The following is a 20,510-nucleotide window of genomic DNA, read 5'->3' as shown; positions in this document are numbered from 1 at the left end:
TCAGTAGTTTTAAAATTTTAAAGTGAAAAAGGATATCTTTCCTGAGTCTGATATGCCCTCTATTTGTTGATTGCTAATATTTCCAACATGGGTAATAAATTTTGTTTTTAATTAAATACTTTCAGGAAAAGGCTAAATCTGAACACAGAGACAAGCTTGGAGAGAGAGATGAAACAATCCCACCTGACTATCGAAAACTTCTGGAGTCAGGTGAGCAGGTAAGGAAAAACTTCCCTAGTTTTTATCTGCAACAGTTGACATTGAGTCTGTCCGAGCCAGTCTGTCCTCTTTGGGATTACAAGTGGAATAAGTGAGTGTCTGTACTGAATTAGGGTAAAACACAGAAATACACTTCAGTGAGAGTAGCTCTATCCTCACATGCTTATAAGTAAAAAAAAGAAGTTTTGTTCTTGTTTTGCTGGGTTTTTTTCTTTTTCAACTGGGCAGTCTGAATAAATCAATCACTTTGAACTACTAAAAAATCCATTCAGAACAGTGCAGGCTCATTGGCAATCTGTGAACACCCAGCAATGCCATATGTAAATATTTGTATTTTAAAACTAATCTGTCTGGTTCAAAATGAGTGAGGATCTGTTTTTTTTTCTTCCCAAGAGTAAACCAGCAAAGCCAACAGCAAAGGATGATGTGAAACACAAAGGAAAGAAGGTAACATTTATGATGGGGTTTATTGAGGGTTTTTTTTTTTTTAATATTATATTTATTCTGTGTTTTCTTTCATGCTATGGGCTCTGATTTTGTTTCAAAGTTGTGTCACTGTAGGCTTAAGGGGTGATTAATTGCAAATACTCATAAATGAAGGTGGTAATAGGAACAGTAGTGGACAGTAAAACTTTTGTGAGGAGTAACTCTTCACAATAAATGCAGTTTTTATGTAAACCTGCATTATGAATGTTCAAGAAATCATGCCTTTTGGGAACCTCAAATAGATGTCTCTAACCTATGTGTGGAGTTCAGGTGTGCTTTTCTTTAAGAAAAGGGATAATTAATTAAAGCAGACATAAATTCCTGAACCACTAATTTGACTGTGAGAAGCTGGGTAGCACATTTTGTGACTTCAAAACTAAAATTATTGCAGAAACCTGTGGATGACAGTGCAGCTATTGATGCCTTATCAGGTGACTTTGATACTTGTGCAAAGGCTCCTGCTACGCCCCAGCCCTCAAAGGTAGGACATTTTCTGCTAATAACTTGCAAAATAAACAGTTTTTCACTCCTCGCTTTTCTTTGCAGTAGCTCATTTTAGGTTTACAGGAAGCCTGTCCAGATGCAGGGATTGTCTCACTTCTGCAGTGGAAGTTGGATGTATTTTGCTGTGTACTAAATATTTGGAAGAAGGAAGGTTTGTGGTAATTACAACCTTTCAGACAGGCTTGGAGAAGTAAGTCGAGCAGAGAAATGTGGTAACAATTCTTAAGAGTGTTCATAAACTGCAGAGAGGCAGAGAAACCTTTGCTCAATGACAGCAGGCACTGTGTAGCAATGGTTGCTGGCTAGAGCTGAGACACAGTTCAAGGGGGTTTTGTAGAGGGAAAAGCAGGGAGCAGCAAAGACTTTCAGATGTGTTAGGGAAAACAGTAGAGTTGACAAGAAGAAATCAGAAGGAATGGACTGCAGAGGTCCTGCAGTCGAGGAAAGGAGCAGCAGCTTTGAAACTGAGGTTCACATCAGCTGTATTCCTGGGAGGACAGAGCTGTTTCCAAGCAGCTCTTCTGGCCACTGCAGTGCTTCCCCCAGGGGCTTCCCTCAGCAGCTGAAGACAGGACCACTGGTGTTTCAAGTGCTGCTTCATCTGCTCATGAAACCCAGGGCTAAATCTGCTGCTGCAGCATTATTGCTCAGTAGTAAATACAAAACCTGCCCATCTCCACCAGGTTTTTCTGATGCAGTCTCCTGTCAGCACGGCCTGTGTTGCTGCCAAACCCATTCCAAAGACTGTGTTCTGGCAGATGTCAAAGCAGGAGCCACCCGTGCTCTATTCTCCTTGTAACTGTAATTACTTTTTTCTTTGGAGTGTAGGACAAAAGTGGAAAGGAATCTACGACCACTAAACCAAGCTCAAAGGATAAAGGAAAGCCCAGAGAGCCTAAAACGGTACAAACACATTTATTATAGTATGGACAGTCATACCACAGGGGCAGAGGGGCAGCTGGATTTTGGACTTATATTGCAGGGTCGTTATTTTGGGGAGAGTTTTACATCAATATGTTGAATTTGATCCATTTTTGTAAACATGCACATTGGAGAAAGGCCCCTGCCAATTTCAAGGGGAAATTGGCAATAAACAGGTGCAAAAAAAAATAGGTATCTGTCAGAGAGAGTGCTGTTTTCTGAGGGGGGGGGCCTCACTGCATGCTCCACAGGTTCTCCTTCCCAGATTTGTAGATCTAAGAGTCCCACTTTGCCTGCCTGTAGCTGCCTCAGGCACAGGATCCCCACCACTTCTCTCATTTCTTGACAGTTTTGAGTAACAGCATCCAAAAGTGATTAAAAAGTACTCCTACAACCCCAGCCAGTTTCTCAAGTTATTGTCATAAATTATTTTTTAAAATTAATGACTACCTACATACTTTCATTAAAAAGTATGAATGAACGTGGTGAGGAAAAGCAGGTTGCTGTTTCTGTGTTAAAAAAAAACGGGTGAGAAGGGGAAGGTAAAAAGGGTTGCTTGGCTTTTTTTTTAATCCAGAAGTAGAGAAAATTGATTCAGGTCAGGGTGAAGCTTGTTCCATCATATTGTTCTCACAGAGGATATGTAGATGCCTGAATCAGATGATTACATCTGCTCTGGGAATTTTACATTTCACGTCAGTAATGGGATTTCTGGTTGTTATTATTAAATCACCACAGGTGCCTTTTTTGAGACGCCAGAACTGACTTGCAGCTCTCAGTGTAAAACTGAGGGGTGTCTTTATCTCCTCTTCAGGAAGACTTTCTGAGCTGTGGCCTGATCACTGGTGTGGGTAAAAGGGTGTTTAGGAACAAGGAATGATGAGGTCAGGCACAACCCACTCTGTCTGAAAGAAAGCAATTGATGGTGAAAAGGTGAAAATATTCACACTCAGCACGAGTCACAAATACTCTTGTTAAATTACTGTATTTCAGGTGCAGTTTGTATTTATGTCTGAACTGTGATTCTGATGAGTGTCTTGTCATTGCCTGATTTCAGGTTTTAGCTTGGTTCAGTTTCTCATTGTCTCATCCTCTCTTTAGGCAAAGGGACAGTCCTCCAGCAGCAAATCTGAGAAGCAGAAAGCAAGCTAAACGTTAACCTTACCAGGTGAGATTTCTTCTTCCCTGTTCCCTGGGCTACCACAAAGACAATTTCATGCTCGTGAATTAAAGCTGAGTTTTGCTAGCAGTCCCTGAACCAAACCAAGACATGGTTACAACTACTGCTAAGTCAAAATGCTTGGGATGACTTTGCACTTCAGGGTTCCCAGGCAGGAAAGCTTTTTCACACCCTTTATCCATTCAGTTTGTACAGTTTTGAAGTTTTTTGAAGGTTTGTTTTGTTTTTTTGTTTGTTTGTTTGTTTTTTTTAAAGTTTTACATCTTCATGTTGCTAAACTCCTTTAGGAGTTTGGGCAGGCTTGATCTCCATGTGGGAGAAAAGGGAGACACAGTCCAACACTTAAGATTAGTTCCAGATTATGATTTTTTCCCCCCCCCCTCAGTCTTTACCTCTGTTAAAATTCCAACTGTTTGGGCACATCCATGAGGAAACTGAGACAGGCTGGAACCATGCAGGAAATAAACACCCGGGGACTCAACAGCAAGGGCAAGCTTGTAAGGGCGAAGAAATCAAGTATCCTTAAGCACAAGTGGCAATTAACGGATTTTGGTTAAGTTTAACACAGAAATAAGACTTTTAAGCAGGTAAATGGAGCAGGCCACTCACAGTGAAAAACAGAAACTCCACCAATCAAAAAAAAAAAAAAAAAACAAGCTTTTTCACACCCTTTATCCATTCAGTTTGTACAGTTTTGAAGTTTTTTGAAGGTTTTTTTTTTTTAAGTTTTACAACTTCATGTTGCTAAACTCCTTTAGGCTGGTGGAATTCCAAGCATTCCAAGGTGTAACATGCTGCTTCCCTAAGACATTTTCACAGAGTAATGAGGATCAAGCACATCTCAGCTGGAGGTTTTGATCTTTAGGGCATTGACCTTGTGTAATTATTTCTGCTCTAGATCCATCTGGAGGCTTAGTTCCCATAATTCCTCCCAGATTTACAATGTGAGTTTTATTTCCAATTAACAGAAGATGAGCACTCTGACTTTATTTTTTTGTTTTGTTTTCTCCCCCCACCAGGATCCTGCTGCATCGTGTAAAATGTCTTCTTTCTGTGGGTGGATGATTATTCCTGAAGAACAAAAGCTGATGCCAAAAGCACATAGTTATTCTGGGTGGTTTTTGTACAGTGATACTTGCTGGACTTTTTCTCATCTTTTCTTTTTTTCCCAGTAGTAGACTCAGGTGTATTTCTTTCCCCTAGCAATTCAGTTTATTAAGACTCACATAGTCTGACTTTTTTGTAATTTCCTTCAGCATTCAGGGGGAAAGAATGCTTTCTATTTGCAGGAAATATATTGCACCAATGAAGAGCTATGCCAAAAAAAAAAAAAAAAAAAAGAGAGAAAAAATATCTGCAGACTTTTGCACATAATCTTCACATAGTGCCTGTAAATCTGAAGAGTTCATATGTGCTAGCATTTTTCAATGTTGCAGTGGATGCATTAAGTATTCTGGAATATAGTGAGCTTTAGTTACCCTCAGCTGGGCTGTGCAGCCTTCTGCTCAGGCCAGCTCCTGGTGGGAAGCTGCAGGCCAGCTGTGGGGTGGCTAAAGAGTGAGAAACTGGGGATTAGCCGCTTCTTCCAGCACGTCTGGACATCAAGCAGGTATCTGGGATGCTGCCTTTAGCAGTAGTTAAAACACACTAGGGCAGGACTTTTTTTTTTTTTTTTTTTAATTATTAGTATTACCATTATTTCCAATTGTATCTGTACTGTTATCTCATAATTTCAGGAGTCTCCTGGACTGGACAAATTACAAATGTAACAGCTACCAACACAAAGGGGTGGGGAAGGAAAGGAGGGGCACGAGCCTCAGCAGCGATCAAAGCTCAGGTCCAGGGGCGGGCTCCTTTTTATCTTATTTTGCACTGTTTCTAGTCCTCCTGTCCCTGGCACTCCAGCAGGGAACACAGGGATGGGGCTGAAGGCGTTGCTGCAGGGAGCAAAGCCCCATTCCTGCTGTTCCCTGTGAGGGCAGGCACGGCCTCTCACGGGTCGGCTGCGGCAGCCCTGGGTGTGCCACCACCTCCGCGGGCTTTCCTCCGCCTCGCTGCCCTGCAGAATGTCCTTCTGCACATCCTGACACGCTCACAGCTCTGCCGTGGGCTGGCAAAGGGAGGCCGCTGGCAGCAGAGCCCACAGTCTGCGGGCAGGGATGGTGCAGAGGCTGAAGTTGGGGATATTTAGACTCGTGACTGTACTTGCAGTCTGCACCGTGCCTCTCCAATAAAGTTTTTAAGGATGCACTGTGCCCTTCCTGGCTTTTCATTTATCACCGCTGCTGTCAGGAAGAAGAAAACCTGGAAATAATTTTTAAAAAACCCACACAAACGCTGGCACATTAAAATTGAATCTAACACTTCAGGAAAAAAAACACCGCAAAACACAGAAGTGCAGAATCAGCCAGGCTGGGAAAGACCTTTGAGATCATCAGGTCCAAGCTGTGACTGAACACCAGCTTGCCAAGCACACCATGGCCCTTGGTGCTACATCCAGCCTTTTCTTAAACACCTCCTGCAACTCCACCACCTCCCTGCTTTCTTGCGACTGGATGTGGCCCTGGCTGTCAGGGCTGGGTAAAAGGCAGCATTCCTTTGCCCTGCAGGCGGCACACGACAGCCACCAGGAGTGGCCGAGTGTCCCCGGCAGTGACACGGCGCGGCCACGCCGCGTGTGGGGACAGCGCTGGCCACGCCCCTTTCCCCATCAACCCCGCCCCCTTTCCCCGCTCCGAAACCGCCCCCCTCTGCTGCGGCCCCGCCCCCAAGCGCCCCTCGCACCTCCCATTGGCCGGCGGCGTCGCCTCGCGCCCGCCGCGGCCTGCCATTGGCTGCGGACGGCGCTGTTGTTGTTATTGCTGTTAGCGCTGTAAACAGGAGCGGCGCGGTGTCGCCGGTCAGCGCCGGGCGCCTCTCATCGCCTCACACCAGCGCACACCTCTCACTCGCCGTCTCTTTTCACCTCTTCGTGTCACTTCTTGTCCCCCGTCACTTGCCGGAGCTCGCTCGCTCACTCGCTCCCTGCGCGGGCCATGTCCCTGCGTGGCGGCCGCTGTCTGCCCGGGCTGGCGGCCGTGTCCCCGCTGCCCTCCCCGGGCACGGCCCCGCTGGCGCTGGACACGGCTGAGGGCCCGGACAGGTGAGGAGGTGGCCGGGGGGCCGGGCTGGCTTTGTCCGCCCGCCCCACGCGGGACTCCCCACGGCCGCGGGGCCGTGCCCGAGGGCGCTTTTGGGATGGTTTTGGGATGCCCTGGTTCAGCTCCTGCCGCCGGCCCGCCGGGGCAAGAAGGGGCTCAGGGCACCCGAGGCACTCACACCTTCCCGTCCCGACCGCCCGCAGGCCCCGGGACACCCCGAGCAGGGGGCACGGGGGGCCGCCCCTGCCGCGGCTGTGGCACTCAGTGTCCTCGGAGCCGCTGGCCTCGGACTGCCCCCGGGACTCGGGCATCTCGGATGCAGGTGAGGGATGCGGCTGCTCCGCCCCACAGCCGTCCCCGAGGGTGTCGGAAGGGGGTCGGGGGTGGAGGCGGGGCAGCTCCTGGGGAGCGTTGGGCAGGAGGAGCCCGTACCTGCTCTGCCTGGGGCTCAGCCGGGAACCGCTCCGCTGGGGACCGCGCCCAGGGTGACACGCGACATTCCGTGCGGCACCGCCGCTCCCAGCGGCGCTGCCACCCGCCTGCCGGCGGCTCCCGGCCCGGTCCCATCCCTGCTCCGTGTTCCCCAGCAGGATCGGGGCAGGGCTCCCACACGCGGCAGAGCCTCGCAGCGGTTCAGGAAGAGTGAGTGGCCCCATCCCCGTGTCCCGCCGGGGCCAGCCCCTGTCCATGCCCCGCCTCTCCCGAGCAGCAGAGCCCGTCCTCAGCCTGGTTGGGGGCTGCGCATCCGGCTGTGACCCCCAGCCTATGTCTGGGGGTGGCAACATGAGCTGCTTGGGCGGGGACGCGGGTGGACCACTGATAAAACCCAACTCTGTTCTCCCCACAGCTTCCAGAAAACCATCGCGGAGTTTGGGAGAGCTCTCAAAGGGTACGTGAAGGGGCTCTGTCCCTGCGGCAGGACATGACTGCCAGGCTGTCCCTGTCCCAGACCCAAAAGCCAGGCTGCTCCCGTTGCAACTCCACCACCTCCCCGGACAGCCCCTTCCAGTGCCCAGTCACTTTTTTTACATGTTGGTGACTCCATGAAAGCCTTCACAAGCTCATCGAGACCCTGCCGAGACATTTTTGTTGCCCCTTTTCCTTTGTATTTCAAAGGGCATATCTTAACCTGTGGACTGCCGCTGTGCTGGGAGGCAGCTGGAAGAGCAAGGTGTAATTCACTGAGATTGATTGTGCCCAGATAAATCGACAGGTCCTGAAATAGCTGTGTGTGAGGTCCCATCTCTTCTGCAGGAGGGCTGCAGTTTAGGACAACAGGCACATCTGAAATTAAAAGGGTTGGGAGGGAGTAAGAAGGGGGGCTCTGTGCTACCAGGAAGGCACCCTCAGAACTGAGCAGTTAAAAGCAGAAATGCCATTTACTGCTCACAAAAGAAATGACTGCACAACAGGGGACAAAAAAAGACTTTGCAGAAAAATCACCCGCAATTTGAGTTTTTGTCCAATTCCCCATTAGGCTCTTAAAATGTTTTAAAAGCAGCAGTTGACAATACTTGCAGAGCATAAAATGACATAGAGCTTTCTCAGAATTCCTGATTTATGTATAAATATATGTATATATTAAAAAATACATGGAGTTTGCTGTGAGCAGGAGGAAGTGTGCTTTCTGCAGGGTTGTGTCAGAGCTGTTGGCTCTCAGCACTGCGACAGGGTGCCTTCCAAACACCCACGGAGTGTTTTTTTCACACCCTTTATCCATTCAGTTTGTACAGTTTTGAAGTTTTTTGAAGGTTTGTTTTGTTTTTTTGTTTGTTTGTTTGTTTTTTTTAAAGTTTTACATCTTCATGTTGCTAAACTCCTTTAGGAGTTTGCGCCCCGTATCCCTCCTGGAGTCCCACTCAGGCCATTGATGTTTGTTCGATGCCTGGAAGTGCTGTTGTCCCACGTCTCTTTGGGGAGCTGTGACAGCCCTTTAGCGGCCTTAGCCCACCCTGAGGTGACAATGGCAGAGGGGTGGGACACAGCGGTCCGGGACACCTGCAGTCATTCGATGCTTTCCTTGCAGCAGGAAGTTCCCTCGCCAGAGGATCGGCTCCTTGCCGGTGAGTGCGGGAGGCTGTGCAGGATCCTGCCGAGTCTCCGGCCGTGCCGAGACGGTGAGAATGGAGCCAAGAGAGGGGACAAGGCTGTGCAGCACTGTTCACCCCCTGGCTATCCCGCAGCAGTGCCAGCTGGAAGCCAGCCCGGTCCTTCAGGACATCTCCCAGCTCCAGGTGTGCAGGGACATAGTGCGGCAGCGCCAGAGTGAGCCCGACGATGAGGTGAGGGGCGCGGCGAGATCTGGGGGGTCAGGGAGGGGGCACAGGGGTGCTGACGCCGTGTCCCCCCCGCTGCAGGAGGGCTTTGTCCCCAAGAAGCTGCAGAGGTTGGGCCAGCGGAGCCACGGGGCTGCCAGGAGGGACCTCCTCGCCAAGAGCCCATGCGGCACACCAGAGCTGCTGGTGAGAGAGGCTGGAGCGCTCCGGGGGAACCACGGATGGGTGATCATGAGCAAAGTGGCATCTGCCGCTCTGCCTCTGCGGGAGGAGTGTGCATGTGGGAGATGGGCGGGCTGGGGGGTCATGGGCTCCCCCTGACTTCAAAGCTGCGAGGCACTTGGAGGTGGATGGCCTTGGGCACGGGATCCGTTCCTGCCTGGGGGTGGGAAGCAGCTGTCAGGGCTTGTCCCCTTCACGATCTCCTCCCCCTCTCCCCCAAGTTCCCCCAGCTGCTGCCGTGGCAGAGTGATGCCACCGTGCCCCAGGGGATGGAGAAGCCGGTGACCACGCCAGTGATAAAGAAGGTACGTGGCCACCTTTGGCAGTGGATGGAGCCCCACAGTCCCCTCGTGGGGTCTCCGAAGGGGGGTCTGGGGCCGAAGGTCCCTGGGGCGGGGGCAGGTTGGCGAGCAGCAGCAGCCCTGGAGTCGGCGGCTTGCCAGACCCACGGGCAGCAGCGCGGCCTCTCCCCACAGCGTCCGGGCAAGCGCGGCCAGGGCCGGCAGCTCTTCCGCTCGCCCTGGGTGCCCGACGGTGTCCCCGGGTCCGTCCCGAAGCGGGGACTTCCCTCGGACAGGGACAGCCCTGCCAGTGCCAGGCGGCAGAGGAGGGTGGCCGGCAGCCCTGAGCAGAAGCCATCGCTGCAGCCGGTGGGTGATGGGGAAGGTGTGGGGGGAGAGCCGGCCTGTCCCTGGCAGGACTGGGCCACGGCCCGGCTGTGCCAGAGCCCCTGCTGACACCTGGGGGTGTCTCTGGTTGGTGCCTCCACAGGGAGTGTGGCCGGAGCCTTGCAGGTCTGCCCAGCTGGAGGAGATCGAGAACCTGCTGGCCAACGATGACCAGGAGCTCATTGGGGACTTCTCCAAGGTAGGGCCACGAGGATGGGGCAGCTCTGGGGGCGCTGCCCCTGTTGTTGTGAGCAGGGACCATCATTAGAGCCCCGTAGTGCTGCCAAAGAGAGCCCAAAGCGAGCTGGTGGCCCTTGCTTGGGGACAGGGGGCCTTGGGGCTGTGATTTGCCAGCCTGCAGCGCCTGCAGGGGCTGAAGAGCCCCATCACTGCTCCCCTGCTCCGTGCCCGTGCCACTGACACGTCTGTCTGTCCCTTCCCCGCCCGAGGCTGCAGAACCGGCCCCTGGGGGCTCGGGGGCTGGGGGGACCCTCGGGAGGTGCCCCTGTGACAGCGATGAGCCCTGGGCTTTTCCCTTCCAGCCTCACGTCCTGCCGACGGTGGAGGGGAAGGACCCGGGCCTGAAGTACATCTCCCCTGGCACGGTAAGAGGACAGCGACCCTTCCGCAGCCCCCCTGAGGGGCCGCCTGCCTGCTCCCTCCCCCCGCCCGCCCCTGTGTGTCCCCCGTTGGTGACCCGCTCCCCCCGCAGCTGGAGAAGGTGCTGTCGGGGCACTACAGCAGCTTCATCGAGAGCAGCATCGTCGTGGACTGCCGGTACCCCTACGAGTACGAGGGCGGCCACGTCAAGGTCAGAGCGCCCCCGTGGCCGGGAGGAAGTGGGGGGTGTCCGAGAGGTGTCCCACAGGTGCTGAGCCCACCCCGCCAGGTGTGGAGACAACAGGGATTCAGGATCTCCCGGGATCTGCTGAGTACCCTCCGAGAGATTAAGCAACCCCTCCAAAGAGGAGTGAAGCACTCCAGAGCCCCTCTGAGTCCCGGAGGGACTGAGCAGCTCCCCCATGAAGGGCCCCGAGCCTCCCGGAGGGATGGAGCAGCCCCCTCAAAGGGCTGATTCCCAAGTGGAAACAGGAGCATGATGGTGGGGGAGGCTGGGGGCAGCGTCTTTGAGTCCCTGGAGAAAATGAAATTGGAGACGGGAAAAGGCGCCTCGTGTTCCTCCCCAGGGCGCTGTCAACCTGCCGCTGCAGCAGGACGTGGAGAAATTCCTGCTGGAGCGTCCCCTCGTGCCCCAGGACATCGGCAAGAGGGTGATCATCATCTTCCACTGCGAGTTCTCTGTTGAGCGGGGGCCCAGAATGTAAGTGAGGGCACGGGGGACACATAGGGGTGTGCCAGCCCCCCGGGCACGCCCGGATCCCCGCCCGGGGCTAACGCCGTGGGCTTTGCCCGGCCACAGGTGCAAATTCCTGCGGGAGAAGGATCGCTCCTGCCACGAGTACCCGCAGCTGCACTACCCCGAGCTCTACGTCCTGAAGGGGGGGTACCGCGAGTTCTTCTTCCAGTTCCCGGTGAGTCCCTGCCGGTGGCAGGAGGGCAGGAACTGGGGGGCACAGGGCAGTGGGGAGGGGCGGCTCTGAGCGCCTTCCCTGCCGTGGGAGGGGATCTCCGGGCCGGGGGCTGCGCTGCGAGGGCTGACGGAGCTGTGGGTTGCAGGGCCACTGCGAGCCCCGGGACTATCGGCCCATGGAGCACCCCGCGTTCAGGGAGGAGCTGCGCAAGTTCCGCGGGCAGAGGCGGCGCGGCCGGCGGGCGCTCTCCATCCGCGGGCGGGACCTGTGAGTCCCCGCAGCCCCTCGGGGGAACGATGGAGCTGGGATTGCAGGAAGGATTCCCTTGGCTAGGGATGCACCTCGGCTTGGGCTGGTTTATCGGACGGCTTTGGGGTGATATGTAGTGTTAGGACTGGATCTGAGTTTGTTTATTGCTATAAATATTTTTTTCTATTGTTTTAAATATTTTTGTGTTCATCGTTATGAATTTTTGGTTGTTGTATAATTATTTGTTTGTTTATTGTTCTAAATATTTCTGTGTTGTTATAAATATTTTTGTGATTATTGTTATAAATATTTTTGTGTGTTTATTGTTATAAATATTTTTGTGTTTGTTGCTATGAAATTTTGGTTATTGGTATATTTTGGTTATTTGGTATATTGGTATATTTGGTTATGGGTATATTTGTTTGTTTGTTTGTTTGTTGCTTATAAATATTTCTGTCTTAACTGTTGTGAATATTTTTGTGTTTGTCTCTTGTTAGGGCTGTTTGTTCCAGTCTCTGTCAATAAACTCCTGTTGCAGGAGAACAAACTCGGCTCCCGAGCTCTCTCTGCCCGCACCAGGGCGCTGTGGGGCTGGGAGCCCAGGATCCGGGGCTGGGGCACAGGCAGGCTGGGCTGGAGGACTCTGGGCTCTGGGAAGGTGTTCAGCTGCTGGCAGGGGACAGGGCTGGTCTCGGGATCTCCTCTGGTCTGGTCTGGTTGGGAAGATCCTGAGTGTCTCTGTTAAAAGCCTCTTTTCCCCAACCCAGCAGCCAAAGAAGGAGTCGAGAGTTCGGTTCACGTTCTCAAGGTTGTTTGTTATTTCTTTATCTCAAACATTTTCTGTGTGGCCTGCCAGGGTCTGTTCTGCAGGTCTGTCCGAGGCACACTCCCCGCCCATGGGCTGGTGCTATATTTTATACTAAAAACTACGTATACTATGTTTACCATTATGTTCCAATACCTATCACCTATGTTAGACAGTGACTCTCTACTGTAAACCAATCTGTGAATGCCAACATCATCCTGAACATGGATGCCAGGGAGAAGAAAGAAGAAGGACAGGGCACGCCCAAATCCCTCCATCTTGGAAGACCTGACCCCCATGTACAGAGTTCCAAACCCCCTGTACAAGGTCCAAAACCCCCCTGTACAATGCTCCAAAATTTTTCCCTTCACCCTCTGATTGCTACTGCTACGCTACTTAAATGTTTGTCACCTGTCATTCTTCATATAAGGTTGGTAATTTGCTCCATGAATTGAGATCAAATTCCCAGGTGTCTTTGGCTTCCTGCCAGGGTCTCCGAGCCCCTGCCAGGGCTTTGAGACATCCAGGGCATCCAGAGGGATGTCCTGGGTTCTGACAGGCTGGGGCGATGGCTGCCCTGGGGCGTGGTGGTGGCTTCCCCAGGGACAAGGTGGCTGAGGCAGGGACAAGTGTTGGCCCCTTGGCTGCCTTTCCTGCATGCTGGGCTGGCAGCAGTGTGGCCCCAGATCCTCATGGGATCCTCTTTCCTGGGCACGCTGGGCTTGGCAGGAGCCCTGGGACACTTGGGGTGACTGTGGGACCCCCCCAGGCTGGATACTCTCTTTTCTCAGGGAGTCTCCTGAACTTTGCAGCACCCCCAGGGCAGGGACACCCATTCCTGAGGGGAGCCTGGGCTCAGTTGGACTCCCAGAACTGTGGCAGGCCCAGTTTGGGGTCAGGGCTCATCGGGGCACTCAGGGGCATCAACCCCTCAAATTCTGAGAAACAATTTCTGATGACCCGTTAAAATATGGTGGGGGAAAAAAAGATAAGATCAAAGCAAATTAACTTTATCTATAAAGGGTTGCCATAAAACTTTGGCTGTCACACAATACATTCCCTCACTTGTGATTATGAAGGACTATTTATTTAATTGTTGATATCTTTTACATTTCCCTTGAAATGCTAAAAGGTTGACCTTCTGGTCTAGAGGTTCAGTAGGCCATCTGGTGTCCATGGCACCTGCTTTGCTATGAGTCTATGTCATAGTAACAAAACACCAAACCTGACTCTTTCTCCAGGAGTCTTTATAGCATATGCAAAAGCTTCAGTGAGCTTTGGTGCTCCCCAGCTGCAATAAAGTGATGATAATAATATTATATCACTAAGTAATTTTTCATTACAGAGAAGTATTTAACACCATGAGAAATGGGAAATATAATCTACACTGACACCCGTTGTGATGTGGCTGTGGAATACACAACGACTAAATAGCAAGTAAAACCAATGAGTATGATAATGCCCCACCATAACCCCATTTTAAACACTCTGCTGGGTAATTTTGACATGGAAACAGCATGACAGTAAATGCATATTCCCTGAAACTCACTGAGTGTTTATCCGAGCAGTGTCACAAAGAAGCCAGGAAGCAATTTTCATCGTGGGCTGCCAGCAAGAGGGGTTTCCCTGCAGGGTGCTGTGCTCAGACGGGTGCTGAAGAGCAGATTTTCTGTGTGGTACCCTTGTCCCAGCACAGCCAGGAGGGCATGGTTATAAAAGCCACCTGCAAAGGTTTTAGGCTGCCTGCAGCTGCCCTCCTGGACCTGCAGCCACCCAGTGTTAGGCTCAGCTCTGTAAAATCCTCCATAAATAATTGCATTTGTTTCAACTTTGTGTGTGTTGACCCATACTTATTATTCTGGGATGCTCCTGGCCTGCTCTTTACCCTATGCATGATCAGGAAACCAAACCAGACCTGCTCATTTTGCTGCAGATCCTTGCAAATTGAATTTCCTGAGACTGCTGGATCTCGCTAGCAGCTCAGAGCTCATTAGTGAATCTAATTTAAGGTCCTAGCAGTGTACAACTGCTGCCCACAGCATGCATGGATACACAGCAGCAGATTTGGAAGCCCCACAGCAATGGTGCTCCCACTGTTCCAAATGGAGACTGAGTACAACTCCCTGAAAGGAAATGGTGACATTTTTTTCCTCCTCTGGTTTCCCCTGCCAGAGCACACTGCTCTTTTTTACATCTGTTCTTGGCCTCTAACAAACCAGCAAAGGGCAGTTAGTGTCCTGAGAGCCCATGACATGACATCTTTGACCAGGAAAAATAATCCCAAGTCAGTCTCCAGTCTTCAAAGGCATTTTCTGGACCAGCTCCTGCTGGGGACAGCCCTGTTCTGAGTGAGCTGGGCTGTGTGGCTCAGTGCTCCTGCATGCAGGCAGCCCAGGAGTGCTGCCAGAAAAAGGAAGAATGGAAGAGAAGCTTGTCTCCCAGCTATTCCCAGAGTCAGGAGATGATCTTCCCAGGCTCCTGTGTGACCAAACTGAAGTTCCTCCCATTCTCCAAGAGGTGGCAGAGAATCAGCCTTTGGCACCAAGGTCATCTTCTGCCTGTTTCATTTACAGAAAGCGTAGGACAGGGTCAGAACACCCATTTCCTGCTCCCCAGATTTCTGTTACCTTATGATGTCCAACCATACTGTGGAGTTTTCTTCTTGCTGCCAATCTTTAGCCCTGCAAGATTTGGGAAGCTGAGGGGTGAGGTCCATCATCCACTGCTGCTTTTCTAAGAGGGCACACAAGAATACACAACACTGCCTTTGCAGAGGTGCAGAAATGCAACTTTCAACCTTTTAGTAATCCTCTTCCTGTCCCCCAGGCTCACATACCCTGAATTTTGCTTTTTACCATAACTCAGTCACTGTAGTCCTAATTTTTTCTTTTCTTTGGACATACAGGAGGTCTTCATGCCACATGTAAAACTCTGGCCTTCTGCTGACATTTTCCTTCTCCGTTATCTGCCTTAAGCCCCTTCTCTCCACAAACTCTCGCCTAACCCTTGCTGGTTGTGCTTCCCTCTCTTTTCTGCTGCCCCATCATTCTCCAAGATCAAGCCCATGGCCCCAGCCTTGCACACCATGTATGATCCACACCTCTCCTTCCTTCCATGTCACTTCTCCTCCATCTCACACCTGAGGTGTCACACAGCCACGGCTGCACACCCCAACTCTGCTCCTGAAACCTGGGACAAAGTTCCTTGCCTTTCCACCTCTCTCTTTCTCTTTATTGTTTGTCAAGCCAGATATAAAATCTGTCTGTCTCACAGATTAAACATTACCTGAGGGAAAGGAAAAAAGAACGGAAACTGTCTCCAACTCTGGCTCGCCCTGATGGTGACATATATGGAAATCTCTGCCCTGCAAGATCAGTTGGTGGCAATGTTCTACTGCTATTTTAAGCTTTAATCTCCTTGCTGTCTGCTGGCAACAGTTAAAGTGTGAGTGCTACTTCCTCCCACGTCCCTGCTGCAGTTCCTCTCTCTGTGGAGGAAACCAGGGGTGCCACTCCCTATAAAATGCCTTGGTGGGATTTTCAACTGCTCTTGGCTCTGACCCCCTTCAGCAAACAAAGGGGAGTAAGGCACTTTCAAGTACTTTTAACCATCTCACCTTAAAATTACTTAAGCAAGGACTCTCATGTAGGGTGCGTTTGAACTTCACTCTTCAAGTACCATTAAGGTGGATTTGGTAGATGCAGGGTCCCTTGTTAGCACTTCATTCTCCACAAGATAAGAAGAAACATAAATAGAAGCAACACTTTGTCTGCATTTCATTCACAGGCAAAAACTAGACTCAGGTCTAGTGGTGATGTGGCAGAAGCCCTGGGATGGTGCAGGGCGTGTCAAAGCCAGCAGAGGTCCTTGCAAATTCACACCACCCTCCATCTCCCTGGCTTGTCTTTGCTCCTCAGACCTTTGACAAAGCTGTCCAAACGTGCCCAACAACTTCTATTGGCCTGAGCAAAACTGCAGCTACTTCAGAAGAGGACATGCCAGCTCAAAGCACTGGAAAGCCACGAGCCAGCCTCAGCTCAAGTGGCTGAATTAAAGGCATTCCAGAAATTTTCTCAATAGTACCTGATAATTGTTTAATGTCACACCTGATTAATTTCGAATAGCTGTTAGTAACTTTCTTTAGCAACTCTTTGTTTCAAGATTCAGCAGTTCCCTTGTGAAGAGAGCTGCGGCCACCCAGGAGGATCGGGTAAAAACACTATTAATTATAAATGCCCGGCGGATTAAAGACTCGTTTGGCCAGCAAAAGGCAGGCTTTTCCAGCCAGGCACGGGCGAATCGCTTCTCCTCCGGCCGGGCAGACTGAGGGGACGCAGTGCCATCAGCTGGGCGCTGGCAGCCACTGTCCGAGCGCTTTTCCAGCCAGGCAGGGGGGCTGGCTCATCCGACAGCATCTCCTCCCTGGAGAAGCTCCTTGCGCAGGCACCAGCACATGCAGAGCCTGTGCCTGCCCTAGGTGAGGAGGGCAAACCGGCACAAAACCAGGATTAGGAGCTCTTGAGCCCATTAAGAGGACAGCAGCTAATCCTTGCTTCGAAGGAGCTTTAAGGACCTTATGTCCTGCAAGGTGCACCATGCCACACACCAGCACCTATTACCTGGTTTGGGCTGGGATGGAGTTAATTTTCTTCCAGGCTGCTGGACAGGGCTGTTTTGGCTCTGTGCTGAAAACAGTCTTGATAACCCAGGTGTTGGAACGCAGGGCACAGGGAATGTTTCTCTGCCTGTCCTGAGAAGTCCTGATCCCCAGGAGAGCACTGCTTTTAACCTTCATCCACGAAGAAAACTTCCAAGACTTTGGGATGAATTGGAATCTATGAGTGTGTGAAATAGACAGTAGCATAGTTTATCAGAGGATGAAAAACTTAGTTTTAGCTTTTTAGTATGGAGGTAGATAGAATACAAGATGGAGGATTTTGGGCATTGTCTGATCTCCTTCTTGCTCTTCATCCACTCCATTTTCTGCACTGCTGCAAGCACAGAGTGATTGGTTAGAAAGAGCCACCATGCAGATGTTGCATGAACAGACAAATAATTATTGATAGAAAGGTAGAAATAAAATATGTTCCAAGAGTTAATTGGACAAAATAGTTTTAAAAGACCTTGAGCCTGTGTGTCTTGTGACTTTTTGGTGCGTCTCTCTTTGTACACTAAATCTTGTGTGCAGAGTGTGCTGAACTGTTGATAAGAGAAAGAATAAACAGCAACCTGAAGACCAAACAAACCAAAAGTCCCGTCCATCTCTCAGTCCTGGCACAGAGCTTTTTAGGGGCCTCCCCATCAGGGGGAGCCTCAGGGAGGTTTCCACACCCAGGGATCTTTTTTTTTGTTGCTGAAGAGGACTTGCACAGCATCAAGTCCTTTCCTGCTTCTCACACCACCCTGCCAGCGAGGGAATGCACAAGGATTTGGGAGGAGGCACAGCTGGGAGAGCTGATCCCAGCTGACCAGAGGGATATTCCTGACCATATGGTGTCGGGGTCAGCAAGCAGAGCTGGGGGGAGCAGGGGGAAGGGGGCATGTTTGGAGTGATGGCCTTTGTCTTCCCAAGCCACCTTGATGGAGCCTGGCTTTCCTGGGCATGGCTGAACACCGGCCTGCCCACGGTGAATGAATTCCTTGCTTAGCTTTCCTTGTGTGTGTGGCTTTTCCTTCCTTATTAAGCGGTATTTATATCATCCCATGAGTTTTATCACTTTTACCCTTCCAATTCTCTCCCCAGTCCTGTTGCAGGGACAGTGAGTGAGCAGTTGCTGGCTGGGGTTCACTCAGTGACATCCGTGGAAGCTTTTGCCTCCCAGCAGCAGTCAGCCGTGGAGGCAAAAGCTTCTGCCCACAATTTGCTTTGGGACCTCTGAAAAAGGAATGGGAGGTCCACGTGACCAGCTGGAGAAATAGTATTCCTTAATCTTTAATGGCCTGAGGAGTGCAGCTGACAGTATAGCCCAGCAAAAAGCAGACAGCCTTAAAAACCTCATTAATTATGCTCCTTCTCTTCCGAACCACAACTGGTCTCTCCATGGAGTATGCCAGCACATCTCTCCCTGAAGGGGAGAGCTCTTATTTTCTCTTCTCCCCTTACCTTCTGCTACATGGAAAAACCAGGCAGCTGCCGACCCTTTTCCCCAGGTGTGCTTGCTATTGTGCCAAGTAAAAAAAAAACTCCCTTTCTCTTCTTTTCCCCTCTTTTTGTTACCTCTGCTCCTCTGCAGTTTATCTCCTCACTGCCTGCCTTTTTTCTGCTGCTGGCTGGCTGCAGGGCTTCTCAAACCTGGTTTTAAAATGTAAAGTGACTTCTGACTGTGTGGCTCTGAGCAAAGCCTTCACAGGCAGTGGCTAAGAAAATGTACTTATTCCCTGTCCTCTGAGGTGGGTCAAAGCTTATTCCAATAGGTGCTTTGGCATGAGATCAGCAACTTCAGAAACTGACAAAGTGATGTGATTTGAAGGACTCAGCTTCAGCTTCATGGGTGGGTGACTCCTGACCAGTGTCCATGGAGTGAGTCCTTTTGTTTCTTTCCAGCAGCCCTCATGAACTCCTCTGGCTCTGCTTAATTTGAGCCATCTATGTGGGTATATCCTATTTATACAAATTTTTCCTCTCTCCTAAGAGCTTCTCCCTCTCTCTCTCTCTCTGTCTCAGGGGTTGTTGAGGGAATTTTCCAGCCTCTGGGATGAACCCACTACCCAAGTCTTTAACTGCTGGGACTGAAGCCCTCTCACAGCACACAGTGAGAGAGGTCAGAAAAGAAAGAAATTCACAGCACTTAAGTGAAATTGAAGGCCAAACTCGACCGAGCTGGGTCCCTTTGAAACTTACCCAATGGAAGCATTAGTAGGAAAATGAAATTCACAGGGCAGTGTCCCAGCCATGGCACAAGCCTTGTTAACAGAGCAGCACAGGGCAATGCATGGCATGAGCAGAACTGATTTCACTGGGCTTAGATACTCCCTTTTATCCCCCCAGGTCACAAAATTTAATGCCAGGCTAATTTTCAAGGATGGAGAATGTCTATTTTCTTTCAGTCCTGGCTACCATGAGCTCTGTACACCCTTGTGGCACAGAAGGGTTGTTTCCTGCAGGCTTGGATGTACCCAAAACATGCAGCACCTATTTCCCCTGCAGCCACATGCAGTTTTTGTTACCACTCTACTGATCTGAGCACGACTGTGACCCAGGCACAGCTCTGAGGGGCTCTGTGACACCTCTGGTGATGCGGCAGAAATTTGTCTCTAAAGGGGACCACACTCTGACAAATGAGCTGACTGAAAAAACGGGTGTGAAATGCTGTGTGGTGCTCAAGGGAAAGTCATGCATGGTAGAAATATCCAGAGTGTGAAACCTAGGGATATGGAAACAGGAAGTGGGAGAGAAAAGGAATGTGGATTTTAACAGTGAAATGTACTCTGGAGAGCACAAGGTGTCTAACTGATTAGTTTAGGTATGGCTCTCCTGGTCACTTCTTCTGGAATTTTTTAAATTTTAAGAACAATTTGTAAGAATATAAGGACTACCAGGAGCATGTACAGGTGTTTTTAACAAAAGCCCATGAAATTAATCTGCATGGGGCACGATGTTTATGTCCTCTGGAAAAGGCTGTGGTTCAACACCAGGACAGAAATACTCTCCCCCAGGAGCTACAGGGCTCCTGTGGGGCAGCCTGCCCTGCATCCACTGTCTTCCCAGCTAACTGTGCTTACAGGAATCTCCTTTCTACCCAGGCAAACAGCAAAACTTCCAAATCCAAGTGCTGTGACTGACAAAGGAAGTGCTCCATGTCACATTTTTTTTTTTTTTAGCTTGTTGTTGTTGTTGTAGTTGTGTTTGGTTGGTTTTTTAAAAATTTTTGTTTGTTTGTTTGTTTGTTTGTTTGTTTCTCTTTTGGGATTTTTTGTCTTGTTTTGTTGGTATTTTTTGGTGTGTTTTTGTTTTTGGTTTTTTTTTTTTTTTTTTTTTTTTTTTTTTTTTTTTTTTTTTTTTTTTTTTTTTTTTTTTTTTTTTTTTTTTTTTTTTTTTTTTGTTGTTGTTGTTGTTGTTGTTTTGGTTTGGTTTTTTTTGTTTGTTTGGTTTTTTGTTTCTATTTTTTTTTTCTTCCCCTCAGAAATATCCAAAGTGTGAACTCCAGGCTGCAGGGAGCAGGGGGGATAGAGCTAGGACAGCCACTCTGCTACCTGGTAGAGGATGTGTCCTTAAAGGATCCAGACTCCCAAGTTTTTCTGTCACATTGATGATGTGAAGCTGGAGTTGAGGACAAAAAGATTTCATCCCACCTATCCTGATTTATGA

General features: G+C 50.1%; 2 protein-coding genes across 20 annotated transcripts in view; both read left to right on the top strand.

Moving 5' to 3' along the window:
• Positions 1 to 5,557, top strand: part of CAST (calpastatin) — a 51,496-nt gene extending 45,939 nt beyond the window's left edge. Inside the window, exons 25-30 of one of the 2 annotated variants that reach the window (XM_041464550.1) lie at positions 126 to 218; positions 613 to 666; positions 1,097 to 1,186; positions 2,038 to 2,112; positions 3,232 to 3,298; positions 4,330 to 5,557. In XM_041464550.1, coding sequence (XP_041320484.1) covers positions 126 to 218; positions 613 to 666; positions 1,097 to 1,186; positions 2,038 to 2,112; positions 3,232 to 3,282 — 363 coding nt within the window. In that variant the 3' untranslated portion in view covers positions 3,283 to 3,298; positions 4,330 to 5,557. Of the gene's footprint in view, positions 1 to 125; positions 219 to 612; positions 667 to 1,096; positions 1,187 to 2,032; positions 2,113 to 3,231; positions 3,299 to 4,329 lie in introns of both variants that reach the window. The other variant, XM_041464551.1, reaches the window with a different exon arrangement.
• Positions 5,558 to 6,133: 576 nt separating this feature from the next.
• On the top strand, positions 6,134 to 11,940 carry LOC121352021 (M-phase inducer phosphatase 2-like). Of its 18 annotated transcripts, none has more exons than XM_041464557.1 (13): positions 6,134 to 6,452; positions 6,654 to 6,772; positions 7,041 to 7,092; positions 7,298 to 7,339; positions 8,480 to 8,732; positions 8,808 to 8,912; positions 9,170 to 9,598; positions 9,720 to 9,815; positions 10,159 to 10,221; positions 10,329 to 10,427; positions 10,804 to 10,937; positions 11,037 to 11,148; positions 11,294 to 11,940. In XM_041464557.1, the coding sequence occupies exons 1-13, from the start codon at positions 6,346 to 6,348 to the stop codon at positions 11,417 to 11,419; spliced, it is 1,737 nt and encodes a 578-aa protein (XP_041320491.1). In that variant the 5' UTR covers positions 6,134 to 6,345; the 3' UTR covers positions 11,420 to 11,940. The 18 variants fall into 18 exon arrangements, with proteins under 18 accessions (XP_041320491.1, XP_041320490.1, XP_041320489.1 ...); XM_041464556.1 differs by having other exon boundaries at positions 8,477 to 8,732; XM_041464555.1 differs by having other exon boundaries at positions 7,038 to 7,092; positions 8,477 to 8,732.
• The last annotated feature ends 8,570 nt before the right edge of the window (positions 11,941 to 20,510 follow it).

The sequence above is a fragment of the Pyrgilauda ruficollis genome, unplaced genomic scaffold (genome assembly GCF_017590135.1).
Source record: "Pyrgilauda ruficollis isolate IOZ18807 unplaced genomic scaffold, ASM1759013v1 scaffold180, whole genome shotgun sequence".
In the NCBI taxonomy this organism is placed as follows: Eukaryota; Metazoa; Chordata; class Aves; order Passeriformes; family Passeridae; genus Pyrgilauda; species Pyrgilauda ruficollis.
Note: the sequence above shows the minus strand (reverse complement) of the source record. Positions and strands in the feature narration are given on the sequence as shown.